This window comes from Monodelphis domestica, chromosome 1 (assembly GCF_027887165.1).
Source record: "Monodelphis domestica isolate mMonDom1 chromosome 1, mMonDom1.pri, whole genome shotgun sequence".
Taxonomy (NCBI): Eukaryota; Metazoa; Chordata; class Mammalia; order Didelphimorphia; family Didelphidae; genus Monodelphis; species Monodelphis domestica.
Genome location: NC_077227.1, coordinates 698586510 through 698607648, shown reverse-complemented (window position 1 = coordinate 698607648; position 21139 = coordinate 698586510). Strand labels below are relative to the sequence as shown.

The following is a 21139-nucleotide window of genomic DNA, read 5'->3' as shown; positions in this document are numbered from 1 at the left end:
GAGGAGAGAGACAGAGAAAAAGAAAGAGAAACAGAGAGAGAAAGAGGAAGAGAGAGAGAGAAAAAGAGAGACAGAGAAGAGACAGAGAGATGGAGAAAGACAGAGAGAGAGAGACAGAGAGAGACAGAGAGAGAGAGAGAGAGAGAGAGACAGAGAGAGAGAGAGAGAGAGAGAGAGAGAGAGAGAGAGAGAGAGAGAGAGAGAGAGAGAGAGAGAGAAAGCGCAGTAGGTGGCTCAGGGGATTGAGAAATTGAGAGTCAGGCCTAGAGATGAGAAGTCCTGGGTTCAAATGTGACCTCTGACACTTCCTAGCTGTGTGACCCTGGGTAAATCACTTAACCCTAATTGCCTAGACCTTACTGCTCTTTAGTCTTGAAATGAATAAAGACTGAAGAGCAGTAAGGTCTAGGCAATTACTTAGTATCTGTTCCAAGACAGAAGGTAAAGGTTTTAATAAAACAAAACAAAACAAAAACCAGAGGAAGATGGAATGAATGTTGATGCTTCTTTAGTCCCTTCCAGTCCTAGATAAACAATCCTGTGACCTGGAGTTGGATCCCATTTCTGCCATTTACTCAATATAGGATCAAGTCACATCTACTGTCAGACTTCAGTTTCCTCACCTGATAAAACCTGCACTACCTGCCTTACAATGATATTGTGAGAAACAGAAATCAGAATAAGGTATTTAGAGCATTTTATAAACAGTAAATCACTATAGAAAGCTTAGCTCTGGGGATGATCTGTAGCCTTGCCTTTGGAATAAGGGGAGGAGCTGTCATTTTTCATCAGCATGGTGAGTTCCCTTTATGGGACACAGCCCTTCCTGACTTAGTAGAACCATAGGTTCAGAGGTAATCCCAACCCAACACTTTCCATGCTTAACCATGTAACTTCCTCTGACCGTGGGTTAACGATAAGATCAGAGATCTGGAAGGAACCAGCTGGTTCAGTCCTCTCAAGTTCTAAAAAGTCATCTGTGACTTGTCTAGGATCACATAGCTAGTAATTATCAGAGGTAGGATTGAACTCAGGTCTTCCCAATTCCAAACCTAGGACTCTATCCATTATGTTAAATTACACTAAACAAACAAATATTTATCTTATTCTTATAAAGCTCTATGGAAAGAAATTCTATAATTCTCTCCAATAACCTTCTTCCCCCCCCCCCCCCTTTTCCTAAGCAACCTTTAGTATCCAGGAGTTTTGTTTTTTAAATATTTAATCTATAATTAAATTTGTCACTTGAAAAGATAGCCCTATCAAGGCACATATAGGAGTGGGTTTTTGTAAGCTGGGACTTCAGATGAACTAGGCAGCTTATATCAAGACACATCTGGCTTCAGACATATGGAGCAAACAGCCCGCATATGCACCATCCCTGATACTTTCTCTAAATTGCCAACCACTGTAGTAGTAAGAGCAGGTGTTTGTGTATCCATGGCACTTACTTTAGGGTTTACAAAGTACTTTCCCTTTGGGGAAAAGCTGAACAAGTTCTGGTATGAGTCTATGATGGAATACTAATATGCTATAAGAAATGGTGAAGGGAATGGCTTCCGAAAAACCTGCAAAGATTTGTATAAACTGATGCAAAGTGAAGTAAGCAGAACCAAGAGAACAATTTACACAGTGACAATGGCATTGTGAAAATAAACCATTTTGAAGGACTTAGCTCTAATCCATGCAGTGATCAATTGTGAGAAAGGGGCTATTATTATTCTCACTTTACAATTGAGGAAACTGAGGCAAGGAGAGGCTAAGGGACATGCCCAAGATCAAAAGATGCTGGGATCTGGGATCAAATTTAAAAAATTCCACTCTATCCACTTTACCACCTAGCTGCCAATCCCCATAAAGCTGAATCAAGATAACTATGACCTGACAGAGAGATGAGATAGAAATATGCAAAATGAGATAGTAATTTCTGACTATGGGAATTTGTTTTGCTTAATTATATATATTTGTTACAACGTTTTTATTTTTCTATTTTTCTTTTCAGTGTTTGTGGAAAGAGAATAAATGCATATTAATTTTAAAAAGTAATTAAAAAAACATTTTATATACATTATCTCATTTCAACTCCAAAACAATCCTATTAGGCAGTGCCATACTATCCCCATTTTACAGGTGGGGAAACTGATGCTCAGTTGGTTGATTGCTGTCCTTTGAAAAAGGGCCAAAATAACATCACTGAGTCAGGGTAAGTGTATGATGTCCCTGACTGTGGCTGATTAGACCAATATTAGCTCAAGAAAGCTCTATACCACCAGAACAATAGCCCATGTGAACATTGGGGACTGAGATATCTCTAAATTAGTGCATCTCCCTTACCACTCAAAGCCTTGGAACCAATACACAGTATTGATTCCAAGACAGAAGGTAAAGGTTTTAAAAAAACAAATACATAAATTAGTACATCTCATATTTCTTTTGAGATACAATTTTGCTTTGTTCCTTCAGTACCATATCTGAAATCAGTTTTCTTTTCTTTTTTAAACCCTTACTTTCTATCTTAGTAACAATGCTATGGCAGAAGGGCAAAGGCTAAGCAAATGTAGTTAAGTGACTTGGCTAAGGTCACACAGCTAGGAAGTTTTTGAGGTTAGATTTGAACCCATGTCCTCTTGAATCCAGCCCTGAATCTCTAGCTACTGAACCACCTAGCTGTCCCCTGAAATCTATTTTAAAACTCTAACTTTAAAAGTTCTTCTTGTTACTAGAAATCTCACCCTAGAAATCTTGAGTAACAGTGAACTCACCTGGGTTTCCTGTAAATTTAACTGTCTTATCAGGGAAGCACGATAAAGGAAAACAAAGCTGGCATACTAGATATTGCCAATGAAAACTTTTTCAGAAATTAAGATAAAAAGAGTGAAATTATAAAATATAAATTAATGGAAAATGGAATTGTCTTAGAAAATTCCAAACTAATTAGTATAGAAAGTGATGCACACCCCTATTAGCATCTAATTAATAAGAATAGATTTGGAAATAATGGTAAGGACATAGATTTCAAGCAAAAAGGTACCTCAGAGACCATTTAGTCTAACCACCTAATTTTACAAGTGAAGAAAATGAGGTACAAAGAGATAAATGACTTGCCCAAGGTCACAGCTGGTAAGTGTCTTGAAGTAGAATTTGAACTCTGGACTCCCTGATGCCAAATCTAGTACTCTACCCCCTCCATCATGCAATCTTTCAACCCTAAAAGTAGACAAAGTGAGGTACTAACCAGGGAAGTAGAAAGACTAAGATTAATAGGTTACTACACAATGGAGCTAAAACTAAAACCCAGGTTTCCTGATTTTCAAACATTAAACCTGATAAATGAAGGTCTGGAGTGTTTCGAGATTGTGTCTGTTCTAGAAGCTATAAACATACTCACGTCTGCATAAATGTTGGTCCCATACACCGGAGCCCAGTACGATGGTTCATTCTTACAGTGGGCTGGACAGCGAATTCTGAAATGATACCACCACAAAACCGTTATTCTTCACATTCAACAATCGGAAAAAAAAAAACTGGAATAGATTCTGAGGATTCCTCTGACAATGTGCATTTCTTTTTTCATGTTCTCAGTCTCCCTAGGACTTAATAAAACCCTTTTCTTAATGAACTGAAGGAATTCCATGGGAACTGAAACAACCTCCAGGAATTGATACAGAGTGAAAGGAGCAGAACCAAGAGAACATTGTACACAGAGACGGATACACTGTGGCACAATCAAACATAATGGACTTCTCTACTAGTAGCAATGCAATGATCCCGGACAATTTGGAGGGATTTATGAGAAAGAACACTATCCACATCCAGAGAAAGAACTGTGGGAGGAGAAACACAGAAGAGAAACAACTGCTTGATCACATGGTTCGATGGGGATATGATTGGGGATGTAGACTAAACGATCATCCTAGTGCAAATATCAGTAATATGGAAATAGGTCTTGATCAATGACACATGTAAAACCCAGCAGAATTACTCCTTGGCAAAGGGGGTGTTGGAAGGAGGAGAGGGAAAGAACATGAATCATGTAACCATGGAAAAAATTCTAAATCAATTAATTAAATAAAAAATTTTCAATTCTAAAATAAATAAATAAATGAAACCCTTTTCTTGCCACTTTCTTATGCACTTGCCAATTTTGGTCCCATTTCCTCCTATTAAACTGTGAGATCCTTGAGGGGAAGAACTAACTCTCCTGTAAACTCCCATCTTCTCTACATGTTGTATGTAACACATCCTCTTTTCATTGCTATAATTTTTTCTTGTTTTTTTAAACTCTTATCTGATACTAAATATCAATTCCAAGGCGGAAGAGCCACAAGAGCTAGGTAATTGGGAAGAAGCCCAGGGTCACATAGCTAGAATGTGTCTGAGACTAGAAATGAATCCAGATCCTCCCAATTCCAGGACTGGTGCTCTATCCATTGTGCTACCTAGCTTCCCTTTGTTACTACACTTTTTTAATCATGTTCTCTTTCATGAAAGGGAATCAAGAATCATCTGAAAAAAAGGCAAAATACATTTTGGCCTACCCCCCTATGCCCCCCACCCACCCCAGTGTTTTTGTCAGTGATGGTGAGGGGTATTCTTTTTTTCTAGAAAATCTCAGAACACAAAATTTCAAACTTCAGATTTGATAAAATAGACAAGACCTTCATTTTACACAGTTTAAATTGATATTATTCTCAAGATAGAGGACACTGTACATTGGATGACATTACCTACTGGGCTTCTACCATCTCTGGTTTAGCATTTTGCATTCTTTTTCCATGGATTTTGGGGGGACATTTAAGAAAGAGTAGCTAAAGGAATGCCCATTTTAAACTTCAATGCATTTCAAATTACTTACCCTTTGCCTAATGGGCTTTAAAACAATAAAGCGTAAAAGTTCATCATTTTAATAATAGCTGATATTATGTTATTTGTGTATATTTACATTATGTATATAAGTATCTTATATTATATATGTTATTTTAAAGTTTACAGGGTGTTTTACCTACATCGCCTTTGCCACCATTCCCCTCTACTCTCTGAATTAGGGAGAGTTTTCTAGATTGAGGGGCAAAGCCTCCTTCATGGTCACACATCAATTAACAGTTGGAGGTGTAGACTGGAACCTAGGAGTCTCCCAACTCCAAGACCAGGGCTGGGAAGGGTACTGGGCTAGTTTGCAGTTTGGCCAGTGACGTTGGTCATTGGGCAACCTTGAATGAGTCACTTCCTTTCTTGAAACTCCAATTTCCTCATTTATAAAATGGGAGGTTTGGACAAAGCAGTTTCTAAGATCTTTTCCAGTTCTAAAAGAGTCTGTAGAGAAGTCTATGATAAACCTAATTTCCAAAGTTTCTGAGCAAACAATAATTTGAAAGTCACAAAGAGACTTTTTTGTTACAAGGTGGGGGGTTCTATTGGTGGCGGAGAATGATGACTGTCACAGAGGTTTGTTTTAAAGATCATTGATTGAAGAATCACAAATCACAATGTTTGGGAGAAGACGAAAACTGACCCCTCTCATCTCTTACTCCCTAAACTAGTAAGGTTTATTTATTTATATATATTATTATAGAATACATATGTATTCTATAATAATATAACACAATGTATATTTATATAATAATATAATGCATAAGTCTATTTATGTATTATAATTTAATATAGAAATACATTTATATATTATATTATAAAAATAATTTAGGGTCAACAGAGATATGTCTAAAAACTACAGAAAGACTGAAGTACATAATTTTTTCCTACAAATGACTTCATTGAAAACCTATCATGACCATCATAATGTAAAATCTTTCAATGGTTTATGATTATGAAAATCCTGTGTGTGTGTGTGTGTGTGTGTGTGTGTGTGTGTGTGTGTGTGAAAAAGAGAGAGATCAGAGTGAGAGACAGAGACAGAAAGAAACAGCTACACACATCAAGGGACCATGAAAGGAGAGAGAGCTAGATAAGAGTGCAGCAATGCTGGAAATCCACCATTTTAAAAAGTTCTCCTTTTCAGCAAATAAATTGTTTTATGCAAACTAAGACAATTATGGAAAAATTCCCCATCTTCCTCTCCAAGTCACTTGGAAATATTAGATTAACTCCAGATCTCAGTGAAAATCTCTGATAATGAAAGAGAATCCCCATCAGTTTTGGAGACTGAAATCGTGCCTGAATTTGACTCTGGTCCTCCTTCCACCTCTACAGCTGTGGTAGACACGCATGTTGAAACATCTGTCACCATACTGAAGGGGTACAAGCTAGCCCGGGCATGAGCTTAGGCACTGAAGCAGTTCCCCACATGGAGCCATTACCTTGGGCAATGTTTCGCTGGCTTCTCAAACTGACACAGCTCAGCAACGGTGCTATAACAATCCAGGTCCTGCACTGTGGAAATAAGCACAATGGGAAATGGGCAAGTCATGGGCAAGTCTTTTTCTCTACCCTATAAAATGAAAGGCATGGATTAGATGATCTCTAAGAGCCTTTCCTGTTCTAATGTTTTAGGAATGGCTAATTCATTACTGCTCTTCTGCCTTAGAGTCAACACACAGTATGGACTCTAAGATGGAAGGTAAGGGTTTAAAAAAACAAACCAGGGACTTTTATCATGAACAGAAAGGGAAACTTTATTCCAGAAGAGATGTGATTCATCTAACCTCCCACAGCGTGGTAGTGACCTTCTAAATTACACCTGACTCCTAGTCTGGTACCCTCAATTCAGCAGGCATTTCAAAATTATGAGTGAGTTTCCAGAAAAAAATCTAAATTAATTGTGTTATCTTATGCAAAGAATAGATGGTTGGACTTGAAATCAGGAAGACCTTGAGTTCAAATCCAACTGAAGATCCCCAGGTAATTCACTTAGCTGATGTCTGCCTCAGGGTCCTCAACAGTAGAAAGGGGATAATAATAGCAACTACCTCCCAGGGTTGTTTTAAAGATCAAATGAGATAATATTTGTAAAGTATTATGTAACTTTAAAAAATAAATAAACCCTTACGTTCTGTCTTAGTATCAATTCTAAGACAAATGAGTAGCAAGGAGTTGGCAAACTGGGTTAAGTGAATTGCCCAGGGTCACACAGCTAGGATGTGTCTAAGGTCACATATGAACTCAGGTCCTCCCAACCCTAGAGCTGGTGCTCTATCCACTGTACCACCTAGTTGCCACCAGTATGTGACTCTTAAAGAGTACTATACTGGTATTATAATACTAGTTTAATAATTAATAATACTAATATTATTATATTCTAGCAAAAGGCTTACCTGTTACTTTGGAAACCATGAATGAGTTAGAAGCCTTGTATTTACTGTAAAACAAGAACAAGAGAAAATGATCAATATAATCACATTATAAAATACACAGGAGATAGCTGGACTAGTCTCTTCCAGCTCTGGCATTCTGTGATTCCATCATTCTCAATTGGGAACAATCTATGAGCTACAAAACCCAAGTTCGATCAGCTCTCCAGGAATCAGAGAGGTAGACCAGAGAATGGGAACAACTCTTGGGCGTGCTGAACAAATGTGCTCTACTATCCAAAGGAGCTAATGAGGAAATGGGCTCAAGTTTGGACTCAAGTAGAGCTAAGGATTCACATCAAGGAATGGTGGAAAAATAAGGAGGTGGAGTTCTCCAATCTATCTGTCCATCCCCATCCTTGCTCTTGGCCTCTGGTCTCACATCACCAATTGGCTTGGATAGCTGTTGCAACTGGGTGTTCCATAGACATCTGAAATTCTACATGTCAAAAACTATACTCATTGGGGGCAGCTAGATGGTTTGATGGATTGAGAGGCAGACACAAAGACAGAGAGTCCTGGCCTCAGACACTTTCTAGCTGTGTGACCCTGGGCAAGTCACTTAACCCCCATTGCCTAGCCACCACTCTTCTGCTTTAGAACCAATACATAGTATCGATTCTAAGATGGAAAGTAAGAGTTTAAAAAAAAAAAACTCTACCCATTTTTTCTCCTAAATCCTCCCCTTTTCCATATTTCCCAATTTCTATCAAGAGAACCATTATCCTATTATCGTCCCAGTCACCCAGGCTCACAACAGTGGTGTGATGATGGCAGTTCCTCATTTGCCTTCATCCCACAGATACAATCTACCTCAACACCACCTCTCCTGTATGTATGCTTCCCTCTTTCCACTCACATACTACTATTCTGGTGCAAACCCATGTTACCTCATTCACAGATTATTGCAATAGTCTTCTGCCTGGATTCCCTCTATTATGTCTCCTGCACTCTAAACCATCCTCAGCTGCGAACGTAGTCTTTCCAAAGCCCAGGGCTGATCATATAATTCACCATTCATTAAACTCCAGTGGCTCTCTATGTATAACCTCCAGGATCAAATATAAAACCCTCTTATTTGGCTTTTAAAGTCCTTCCTATCCTAATTTCTTAAACTTTATTTCTCTCTGTTGTGTTCAGTCATTTTCAGTTGGGTTCAGCTCTTCCTGACCCCATTAGGGGTTTTCTTGGCAAAGATACTAAAGTGGTTTGCCATTCCTTTTCCAGCTCATTTGACAGATGAGAAAACTGTGGCAAACAGTGTTAAGAGACTTGTCCAAGGTGACACAGCTAGTAAGAACCTGAGGCTGGATTTGATCTCGGAAAGATGGGTCTTCCTGATTACAAGCCCAGAGATCTATCCAATGAGCCTTTACTCCTTTCTATGTACTTTTCGACTTTTTGACACTGACCTTCTTATTATTCCTAGAACACAATATTCCATCTCCTGACTCTATGCAGCTCTGTACTGGTTATCCCCCATGCCTTGAATTCTCTCCTTCTTCCTCATCTCCACCTCTGGCTTCCTTGGCTTCAAGACTCAGCTCAAATCCATCTTCTGTGGCAGATCTTTCCCAGTCCCACCAACTTCTTGTACTTCCCCTTTGAGATTACCTTCCATCTACTCTGTACGTACCTTGTATTGTCTAGTTATTGTCATGCTTTTCTCCTCTATTTGAATGTGAACTCACTAAGACTGGGGACTTTTTTTTGCTCTTCTTTGTCTCCAGTGGGTGGCTCAGAGTAAACTCTAAATAAATAATTATTGACTGACTAATATAGGGTCTAAAGTGACCCATTCATTATCCAGTACTCTAAAAACATTTCTTTGGTTTATGCAAAAGGATTAAATTTCCTTTTTAAAGCAATAGTATGGGTCAGTGAAAGGCATAACAGAGTAGAGAAACTATAATTCCCAAAGAATCAAAGATATAATCCAAGTCAAGAATTACCTTAAAGACGCAATACCATTCTTTTCCGAACGCACGAAAAAGGGGACCCTCCCATTCCTGGTGATGTCAACCAGACCTCCTTTATCATCTATGACACCAAAATGGATGGCAGCCCGGCATATGCTAGAGGACTAGGGAAAAACAAGAGCAAAGACACAGAGACATGAGAACCAGGCCTGATGGAGGATCTCTTCTTGAGGAAAATACCATTTTACATAAGAAGTCAGAACAGAAAGATGAGAGTCGTGTCTGAGCATATCTAACTAAGCTGCAAAGATGGCTATTACAGATTGAATGGATGCTGACATATTTCATCCTACACGGCTAGGGCTCGAGCTTTATTCTCTGGGCTTCTTGGTCCTTGAAAACCCCAATATCCAGAAATAAATATCTTAAAATAAAAAGAATTCGGGGCAAAGTTTACCACTCCCAACTTGGAAAGGGTGGAAACCAGTCCTGTAACTTGATCCATACAGGGAATTCCCAGTTGAAAAAACTCCCTCTGTCAATGCAGGTTGGCACCTTTTCAGCAACTTCTGGCATTAGAGAATTACAGGGAGGAGACCTAGTGACTTGCCCAGGATCCCATAGCCAGCACATATCAGAGGTGGATCTTGAGCTTATATCTTTCTAGTTCCCCACACAATTCCCTACTGACTCTGCCTCGTGTATATAAATGGTTTTTTGGTTTTGTTTTACTGTAGCTTGCTCATCATTTCCAGTTTTCAAAATTGGCTCCTTAACCTTGTTGGGAGACTGTTGGGATGTCTTGCGGGTCCGTTTCCTAAACCAGGTGCACCAGACTATGAAGAGACAAGAAAGCCTTTCCACATTCAAATTGCCGTATTTCCTGTTTCAATCAAATTTGGCCCAAGCCACTTAGGGGGGTAATGAACAATACTTACGCTTTCATAAAAGAGAGTTCCAAAAATTTTCGCCTTGTTGTTGAAGCAGCCTGCTGGGCACTGATACCTGATTTCAAAGGAGGATGAAAAGCAACACTTCATTTCTCAGGAGCAAATACTTTACTTAAATGATACACCGATGACGCAGTTCTTTTCAGTCTTATTTTCTGAAAGTGCCCTTTGCAAAACCAGGAGAAACGTACTCATTTGGACTCTGGTTAACTGAATTTGTGATAGATCTGACAGGGGCTGGTTTGAAATCTAAATTAGTATTTGCTCTTCAATTTTACATATAAAGTTGAAACAAATGAATTAGGAATATACAATATTAACAGTTAGCCCACCTAAAAGCCAATTAAAGACATCATTTGTAAACAAAAACATCTAAGGAATTAGATGAACCTCTACATTCTGACTACCAAAATTCAATCAAGCTAGAAAGGAGAGATCTTCAGGGTCTTATTGAGTCTGATCCCCTCATTTTACAAATGAGGAAACTGAGGCTTAAAGATGTTAATTGTCTTGTCTGAGGTCATACAACTAACAGAACTAGAATTTTACTCCAGGTCTTTTGACTACAAATACAGCTTTAGTGTTCTAAGGTCCTGCTAGCTTCTGATGTTCTTTGGTTTGAGATATTCATAAGCCAATTTGAAATCGTTATTATCTTTGCTGGACTTAAAAGTTATAAAGTGTTATTTCTTTTAAAATATTCTACAATTAGAACCTTTTTTCTAGTTCAAATAATCTTTCCTCCAGTTGGTCCAAAATAGTGATAAGTTCTCCTATTATCTTTTCTTCAGAATGAATTCAGGGGGTAGCTAGGTGGCTCAGTAGATTGAGAGCCAGGCCTGGGGACAGGAAGTCCTGGGTTCAAATCTGGCCTCAGATATTTCCTAGCTTTGTGTCCCTGGGCAAATCACTTAACTCCCATTGCCTAGCTCTTACGAATATTCTGGCTTAAAACCAATACACAATATTGATTCTAGAACAGAAGGGGTGGATTTTAAGACAAAGAATTAATTCAGTGGGGTCTTCAGGGTGCATATCTTGATCTCCAAAAAATAACATTCATATAGCACTCACTATATGCCAAACACTGGACATCTGCTTCCAGGAGCCAAGAAAACACCCCAAGTACTCCAAAAAATATTTAGCAATTTATAGCATTTTACTATACCAGAATGGACATCTACCCAGATAGATAGAAACAGAGATACTGTGTTAAACGCCTAGGTTTACAGAAATTGAAAGCAAATCTGTGCTAGGCATTGAATAAATAGTGTCAGTCAACTGGGACCCATGAGTTTTGGCATGAAATAAAATGGAGCTGTATTCTTGCTAAACTTAGCACCTTAGTTGTATTAAGATGTCATGAAAGCCATTCACAAAGACTCTGCTAAACATATTATTGCCCTCCAAATGAATTTAAAGGCCAATAAAGGCATTGATCACAAGATGGGTCAAAACATAAAGTTACCTGTTGCACGTAGACCCCTTACACTTGTCCCTCATTTTGGTCTCACATTTGATGATTTGTGCTAGGAGATAAAAAATTAAAAATAGATTTGAGCAAAATATTAATAAGATAAAATTATAAATTAGATAAATTAGAAAAATCTAAGCCTCCCAAATAAATGCAAAAACAGAAACTGAAAATCAAAGAAAAGACAAAAACGAAAGCAAAAACTTTATTGAAACTTTAGGGTTTTAATTAACAAGATAGATAAATTGTTAGGAAGTTTGATCAAGGTTGAGAAGGGAAAGAAAGAAAAAAAGAAAGTTAGAAAAAGAAAAGGCCAGATTATCAAAAGGAAAAATGAAAAAACAAAAATTGAAAACAATTGAAAATAAAAAAGAATCAAAAGAGGGTAATCTCTCTAGAAGAAAACAGTTCTATAGTCTACCCAAGGACTACCAAATTTGGGGAGGACTGCCCTTAACAAAGAGGGGCAGCTACTGCTTCAGACCCTCTTTTAGGGTATACCATATGATACTCAGTTTAAAAAAAACAAACCCTTACCTTCTCTCTTAGGCTCAGTATTGTGGATTGGTTCCAAGGCAGAAGAGTGGTAAAGGCTGGGGAATAGGGATCAAGTGACTTGCCCAGGGTCATATAGCAAGGAAATATCTGAGGCCAAATTTGAATCCCATCTCTAGGTCTGGCTCTCTATCCACTGACCCACCTAGTTGTCCTCAGTACAATATTCCTAATGCAAGTAATGAGGCAATAGTGTCTTCATATAAAACCTCTCTCATGAAATATGTGGATTGAAACAATGCTGGAAATTAAGGTGTAAAAAAGCAAAGCCTTCACATCTCTGGGAGGGAGTGTGGTATAAAGAAGAGCTCTGGGTCTGGAGTATGGGCATGTATGTTCAAAGTCCAGCTTGGGCAAATGACTTAAGCCTTTCTAGATCTCAGTTGGCTAGCATGTAAGATGAGGATGTTAGACCACACACATGAGGTTTAAGCTCCCTTCCAACTCTAGGTCTATGACTCTGTGATGGTACACTGAGTTCTGTGACTATTTACTCATACCAGGACACTAAAAACCTAAGATATTGGCATGGGTGCCCTTGCCCATTTTTTGGGTAAGTTGTGGGTAACTCTTTTGACTCTGGCTTTTTCTTTTTTCCTACTCTTCTCACTTTTTCTCTCCCTCCTACTTTCTGTTGTCTTCCCTGTATATTCATCTGTCCCCCTGCCTATCCATCTTTTCCCCCCATCTCTAGCATTTTCTTTGTTCATCTCTCTCTTCATCCTACTCTCTGTCATTCTATAAAGCAGACACACCTCAGTTAAGCAAACTCAGCCTGTTGGGTTCACATTGACTAAAAATGTGCATAAGAGCAATACAGACTGATAGTTTCCCCCTTTTCTATGTCTTGGCTTAATAGATGCCAAGAATGGAATCACATTGCTAGAACCAAGAGAATTTACCATACTATGGGAATGGGGAGTGAGGAGTGATAGGGAAAGAGATAATAAGAAGAGAAGCAATGAGAATTGGACAGTGAGCAGTAGTTGTCACCTAGATAGAGAAACAAGTATGGTGACTCTTGGTCCAACTGGGTCAGTGTAGGATCAAGAGTTCCTCCCCCAAGGGAAGCAACAAATTGGGGGAAAATCTTCATAACAAAAACCTCTGACAAAGATCTAATTACTCAAATTTATAAAGAGCTAAATCAATTGTACAAAAAAAAAATCAAGCCATTCTCCAATTGATAAATGGGCAAGGGACATGAATAGGCAGTTTTCATATAATGAAATCAAAACTATCAATAAGCATGTGAAAAAGTGTTCTAAATCTCTCCTAATTAGAGAAATGCAAATCAAAACAACTCTGAGGTACCACCTCATGCCTAGCAGATTGGCTAACATGACAGCAAAGGGAAGAAATGAAAGCTGGAGGGGATGTGGCAAAATTGAGGCACTAATGCATTGCTGGTGGAGTTGTGAATTGATCCAACCATTCTGGAAGGCAAATTTGGAACTATGCCCAAAGAGCACTAAAAGACTGTCTGCCCTTTGATCCAGCCATAGCACTGCTAGGTTTGTGCCCCAAAGAGATAATAAGGAAAAAGACTTGTACAAGAATATTCATAGCTGAGCTCTTTGTGGTGGCCAAAAATTGGAAAATGAGGGGATGCCCTTTAATTGGGGAATGGCTGAACAAATTGTGGTATATGTTGGTGATGGAATACTATTGTGCTAAAAGGAATAATAAAGTAGAGGAATTCCATGGGGACTGGAACAACCTCCAGGAAGTGATGCAGAGTGAAAGGAGCAGAATCAGGAGAATATTGAACACAGAGATGGATACACTGTGGTACAATAGAATGTAATGGACTTCTCCATTAGTGGCAATGCAGTGATCCTGAACAACCCAGAGGGATCTATGAGAAAGAACACTATCCACATTCAGAGGGAAAACTATGGGGGCAGAAACACCGAAGAAAAACAATTGCTTGATCACATGGGTCAATGGGGAGGATATGAACATCCTAGTGCAAACATCAACAACTTGGAAATAGGTTCTGATCAAGGACACATGTAATACCCAGTGGAATTGCATATGGGCTACAGAAAGAGTTGGGGGAGGGGAGGGAGGGAAAGAATATGATTCTTGTAACCAAAGAAAAATGTTCTAAATTGACTAATTAAATAAATTTTTAAATAAACAAAGTGCTTTGGTAAAGAAGAAAAAAGAGTTCCTCCCCTTTCCCCATGTGAGAGTGGCACCTATGATCCTATAACCACCACTTGGGGCTACAATAAACAGTCATTCCAATCTATCACTGCCTGAAATTATAACACAGAAGGCACACACAGCTAGAAATGTCTGCCTCTTATAAATCCAGCCAGTAACCTTTGCGTTTAAAAACAAAATGTCTTGTTTTCTCTACCATCTGTCATCTGGGAACTGGAGAAGGTGTTAAAGACCCAAGTGTGAAGTTAATTAAGGAAAGTCCATCAGAATGCCAAATCCAAAACATTGAGCAACAAGAGGATTTGAAGGGAAGGCAGATCAAAATAAAGAAAAGCAGCTCTTGCATCCTTCATCATCAAGGTGCCAGTGAGGTCTATGAGCCAAAGGACTTGGCCTGCTCCGCATCAAATAGTGAAACTAAGATTGAACTAGGACTCAAACTCAGGACTTCTGGCTTTTAGTCTGTTGCTCTTCCTGTCATCATCTCTGCTGTGAAGCCCCAGGGATGCCTCAGTTAGGAGTCATTTCTCCCTCCTCCAAACTCCCAGAGTCATGGTCTATAACTTTCTTCTGGCACATCCTTTACATTTCCCAACATCTCTTAATTTTTGTGTCTTTCCTCTGTTAATTATTTCTTCTGTATCTTGTATAGAGTTTGTTGGTATATATTTGTTTGCATGTTGATTCCCCTTACCCCCCCCCCCCTCCTTCTCCAGTAGACCATGAGCTTCTTGAGGGCAGGGACTTTGTTTTTTTCTGTTTTCTGAGCAAAGACACTGGAGTGGTTTGCCATTTCCTTCTCCAGCTCATGTTATAGATGGGGAAATTAAGTAAACAAGGTTAAATGACTTGCCCAGGGTCACATAGCTAAGATGTGTCTGAGGCCAGATTTTAACTCAGAGCAATCTTCCTGATTCTAGGCTTGGTACTTTGCCAACTAGCTGCCCTATTAATAAATGTTTATTGATTGATCATTTGGTTGACCCTGACTCTTGTTGATGGTTGTGGCCCTACCTAGACCTTGAGCTTTGGTAAGAGATATCTAATCACTTCAGAGACTAATTGTGACTTCAGTGAACTGTTGGTGAATCAAGGGAGAAGTGATGGGCTAGAGAGGTAAGAAATGAGTCATAAGTTGTCAGACATAGACAATGTGCTCATTGTTTCCTCTGGTGGAATATCATTGGAAAGAGACAGTATTACAATGAGGGGAAAAAAGATGAATAAAATATGTAGTTAATTTTTTTAAAAAAGAAGAATGACTCTCATCTTGCTCATCCTTTGTCTTCATAGCACCTATCATAGTTCCTAGAAAACAACTTCATTGATTCCTGAGAATGCTTGAGTAAAGAGGGCAGCTGGGTGGCTCAATAGATAGAGACCCAGGTCTAGACACAGGAGGTTCTGGGTTCAAATATGACCTCAGATGCTTCCTAGCTGTGTGACCCTGGGTAAGTCACTTAACTCCCATTACCTATCCCTTACCGCTCATCTACCTTGGAACCAATACACATTATTGATTCTAAAACACAAGTAAGATTTTTGGTTGATGTTTTTTTTTTTAATGCTTGAATAAAATAAAAGGCCACCCAAGTACACTCCAGGCCCAGGACAGAAAGGAAGGAAGGAAGGAAGGAAAGGAAGAGAAAGGAAAGGAAGAGAAAGGAAAGAAAGAAAGAAAGAAAGAAAGAAAGAAAGAAAGAAAGAAAGAAAGAAAGAAAGAAAGAAAGAAAGAAAGAAAGAAAGAAAGAAAGAAAGAAAGAAAGAAAGAAAGAAAGAAAGAAAGAAAGAAAGAAGAAAGAAAGAAAGAAAGAAAGAAAGAAAGAAAGAAAGAAAGAAAGAAAGAAAGAAAGAAAGAAAGAAAGAAAGAAAGAAAGAAAGAAAGAAAGAAAGAAAGAAAGAAAGAAAGGAAAGAAAGAGAGAAAGAGAGAAAGAGAGAGAGAGAGAGAGGGAGGGAGGGAGGGAGGAAAGAAAGAAAGAAAGAAAGAAAGAAAGAAAGAAAGAAAGAAAGAAAGAAAGAAAGAAAGAAAGAAAGAAAGAAAGAAAGAAAGAAAGAAAGAAAGAAAGAAAGAAAGAAAGAAAGAAAGAAAGAAAGAAAGAAAGAAAGAAAGAAAGAAAGAAAGAAAGAAAGAAAGAAAGAAAGAAAGGAAGAAAGGAAGGAAAGGAAGGAAGGAAGGAAGGAAGGAAGGAAGGAAGGAAGGAAGGAAGGAAGGAAGGAAGGAAGGAAGGAAGGAAGGAAGGAAGGAAGATCTAGAGTTTTGCTTTGATACTCCACCCTATTGCCCAGTATTTGCTTGTTGGAGACCTCTCAATACCCTCATGCCACTTGACCATCCCAAGAATTGGTTCCAGTTGGAATGAGAGTAGAGAGAGTTATGGAACAAGGGTGTCTCTTACTCATATAATTGTCTGTGGTGGTTTTCTTGGTCTTGGTGGGTTTGGTTACCCTTGGTTGGACCCATACGTGCTTCTCCTCAGGAATCTGAGACATTTCCACCTCGTTCGTCTCATCGGTCTCAGGCTTCTGCGCGTAAGTCTCATCTTATTAGGGGGGGGAAAGAACATAGCATATCAGTGTTAAAATCAAATGCATTTTGGAGAAAGATATATGTGTATATGTGTGTATGTGTTCCAAAAGTTTCCCAAAAGAACTTGACATATTAGTGTTAAAGTCAAATACATTTTGGAAAGATGCACACACCCCCACCACACACACACACACACACCACACACACACACACACACACACACACACGCAAGTTTATAGCCACAATAAGACTTCGGGGTACACAGTATATTTTATTCTTGGGAGATTTTACTTCATAAAAAGATTTTCCAAACAGCTGAAAATCTTTTGGTATGAAAGGTCATACAGAAGAGGCCATGCCAGGTGGAATTCTGCTAGGAAAGGGGAAGTGATCTGGTAATATTTGGTGGTTGCTTTGTACCTAACAATAACAGGCAGGACGTTTCTTAGGGTGTTAGAATTGGAGCTGGAAGGAGCCTTGGAGGGCATTTAATTTTTATATAGGAGAAAACTGAGGTTGAGAGACTTGACCAAGGTCATCAGAGATACAAAATAAATCTGGATCTTGCCTCTAAATTCAGCAGGGGGTACTAATCACCTATGATTGAATTCTTGTGATTTTCTTTTGTCATCCTTGACTCAAGAATGTCCATCGTGATAAGAGAAGGAGAACTTACACAAATGCTGTGTTTGTCTTTCAAAGAAATGTGTGTTCCCTCCCAGCCTAAAAATAGTTTGGGACAATCATAATCTTTGAGCCAGAAGTCCAAGTTGAATCATATCCAGAACTTCTTAAAAGGACAGCCACACAGGGGCAGCTAGGTGGCACAGTGGATAGAATGCCAGACCTAGAGTTGGGAGGACCTGGGTTCAAATCTGACTTCAGACACTTCCTAGCTATGTGACCCTGGGCAGGTCAATTGACTCCCATTGCCTAGCCCTTACCCCTCTGTCTTAGAATTATTACTAAGACAGAAAGTAAGAGAGTTGTTATTTTTTTAGAGACACTGATGATAGTCTGAGAAATACAGACCGAGAGGAAGGAATGCGAATCGAGAGAACTGAGTAGTAGGAGCAGCAGAGGGGAGAGAGAGACCCCAGACCCGCTAGGTCTTAATGAGCTGACCTAGAAACAATCAATGGCTAGAAGCACCAGGCAAAAGGAGGGAGTGAAAGGAGATCTAAACTGTAGCTGGGCAGGGACAAACGAAAAGGGATGGTGGAAGTCTTCCATGTCTAAGAACAGAAGAGTTTTTTTGAAACCACCAGTAGTACCTGCCTCTTCACACACTGAGGGAAGTCTCCCCCAAATGGTCTGCTCTTAACCCAGCTTACCCTTCCTGTGCCTGTCCAATTATAAATATTATCATATACAAAGAGAGGCAGCAAGGTGGCTCAGTGGATAGAACACTGGACTTGGAATCAGGAATATTCATCTTCCTGAGCTCAAATCTGGCCTCAGACACTTACTAACCATGTGACTCTGGGCAAGTCACTTAATCCTGTTGCCTCAGTTTCCTCATCTGTACAATAAGCTGGAAAATGAAATGACAAACCACTCTAATATCTTTTTCAAGAATATTCTAAATGGAGTCATGAAGAGTTGGACACCACTGAAAATGAATAAACAATATCATATATTCTGCTTGCATCTTCTACCTAAACATTTCCCGAGTCCTGATTTGTACCTCAAACATAAAGAGACTAGGAGTCAGCTAGACATAAAATAATCCAAAATCCCACATGCCAACTCCTCCCCTGACTCCCTCCCTAAATTTGAGGAGTCAGAGAAGGCTGTAAAAAAAATTAAAGGACAAAACAGCAGCAACACGGACCCTTCAAGACAATAAAGATACTTGTATTCACTGTTCTGCAGAGACGCTCTATTTGCAAACTCTGCTTGGGTCGTTACTTGCTATGTCTTGCTGGTTTCCCTCATTCCCTTGAATGCAGCTAATAAAAAGTTTGTTTTCCATTGAAAACCAAAAAAGGTGTAACGAGAATAAGCCAGGCTTTCTTCCTTTAGCCTTCCAGATTTTTATACCTCATAATCCCAGCTTTATTGAGCCTAATGTAGGTCAGTGAGTCAGTCAGAAACCTTTGAATACATACTGTGTGGAGAGAACTATGCTAAGAAATCAAAGACAATCCTTGCCCTTGAGAGACTTAAAACCCAGTCGGAGGATGGAAAATTCACATGTAAGAAAGTGGTAAGGACACTTGACCGAACAACACGCTTTCTATTTTAATAGAGTGGAACCAAGAATCCCTACAGTTAGCCACGGTAGCTCTGGGGAATTTCCATCTCCATGTTCATTACAGAGTTTTTCTTTAAACTGCCTCTACCTCTGGGAAGGTCTGGGAAGGAGGAAATGAAGAGCTAAGAATTCCAAATGGGATTGGTTTTAACTTTTGGGGGTCCTAACCTGCATTTTCATCCGTGTGAGGAATTCTGAGTACTGTAACTCTCTCCACCAACTTAAGGCCAATCACCTGGAACTTATAATATTAAGAGTGACTTGGGAGAAACACAAATTAAATGATTTGCCCATTGTCACCCAGCTAGGCTTTTCTGACTTCCTAATTCTAACCACTATACATTACTGCCTCCCACAAGTAACATGGAACAGGAACATTGCATAAGGCTCTATATTTTTCATAAGATTGTCACATCATATCATTCTAGTTGAACCTCACACTTGTCCCCAGAAAATAAGTAGAGAAATATTAGGTTTAAGAGATTGTAGAAAGGAGCGGGATATAGTAGAGTGAGACGATCCAGGGTTCAAATTCTAGTAGTGTCATTTATTATCTGTATAAGATTGGACAAATTACAACTTCTCGGGGCTGGAGTTTTCTCATGAGTTAAATGAAATTGGCTAGATGACCCCCAGAGTTTCTTCCAACTATAATTCTCTGATGGCCTCAAAGCCCAGAAAGTTTCACTGCTAGCTACATACATTCATAAAGGTATCTTCAGTAAAGATCTGAGTGGATGTCTCATGTAAGGACCTATTGTTTCTGTGCCTTTCCCCTTCCCATTCACTTGTAGAAGGGGCAAGAGGGCAGAATCAGGGGGCAGCTGGGTAGCTCAGTGGATTGAGAGCCAGGCCTAGAGACAGGAGGTCCTGGGTTCAAATCTGGCCTCAGACACTTCCCAGCTATGTGACCCTGGGCAAGTCACTTGACCCCCATTGCCTAGCCCTTACCACTCTTCTGCCTTGGAGCCAATACACAGTATTGACTTCAACACAGAAGATAAGGGTTTAAAAAAAAAAGAGGGCAGAATTAAAAGACTATTAAGATTGAAAAACCTGGACAATCTCAAATCCAGATAGTCTTGATGATTCATTGAAAGGGCAGCCCTAAATGGGTACAAGTTAGCAATGAGACATGATGCAGGGCATCAAAAGAACTTTCTCCCCTTCCCAGAAGAATGCCTAAAGTTATGAGGGAAATTATTTATTGTGACTTTTCTTACAATACTATTTTTTAAACCATTACCTTACATCTTAGAAGCAATACTGTGTATTGGTTCCAACGCTGAAAGATAAGGGCTAGGCAATGAGGGTTAAATGACTTGGTCAGGGTCACATAGGTAGAAAGTATCTGAGGTCATATTTGAACCCTCAACTTCTGGTCACTAGACTTGACTCTCAATCCACTGAGCCACTTAATTGCCCCACCTTACAATTTTATTTCAACAAATGTCTTTTTTTTTTTTATTGGGTCCTTTGACAGATTAGCAAATGCAAACACACTGGTAAGGGCTCATGGGCTGTTGCTTAAATCTGATTTGAACAGAGTCCCTTGTCTTTGAAAGTTGAGCCAGTGGTCTCTCAGAGGGTAGGATCCTTCTATCTAGGTAGAGCAGTCAGTAGAATAATGGATGAGAGGCACTGCATGCTCAGTCCTACGTGCATAGGCATCACACAGTGTTCTGCCATGGCACTAGATTAGTTTATTATATAGGTTCAATGAGTACATACTTTTCTGGCACACAATCAATTTTCTACATACATGATCTTCGACATTTAATTGGATATGTCACACATTAACAAATCACTTAATCAACATTCTGTGATCATCTGGCATAACTTGTCTGGAAGAACTCATTCAAATTGGGGTGTAGGTGCCATCAGGTTCTACATTATCATTACTCCCATCATATTGTCAAGAAGGAATACTGCAAAGGTAAGTGAATTGTCCATGGTCCTTGAATGTTCAATGGAATTCCA

At 39.2% G+C, this 21139-nt stretch overlaps 1 protein-coding gene across 1 annotated transcript in view; it reads right to left on the bottom strand.

Annotated features, from left to right (window-relative positions):
• CRISPLD2 (cysteine rich secretory protein LCCL domain containing 2) overlaps positions 1-21139 on the bottom strand; it is a 90820-nt gene that overhangs the window by 21703 nt on the left and 47978 nt on the right. Inside the window, exons 7-13 of the mRNA XM_001375058.5 lie at positions 16772-16915; positions 11642-11702; positions 10162-10228; positions 9257-9387; positions 7269-7312; positions 6315-6387; positions 3389-3464 (exon numbers count right to left, since the gene is read on the bottom strand). Coding sequence (XP_001375095.2) covers positions 3389-3464; positions 6315-6387; positions 7269-7312; positions 9257-9387; positions 10162-10228; positions 11642-11702; positions 16772-16915 — 596 coding nt within the window. The remainder of the gene's footprint in view (positions 1-3388; positions 3465-6314; positions 6388-7268; positions 7313-9256; positions 9388-10161; positions 10229-11641; positions 11703-16771; positions 16916-21139) is intronic.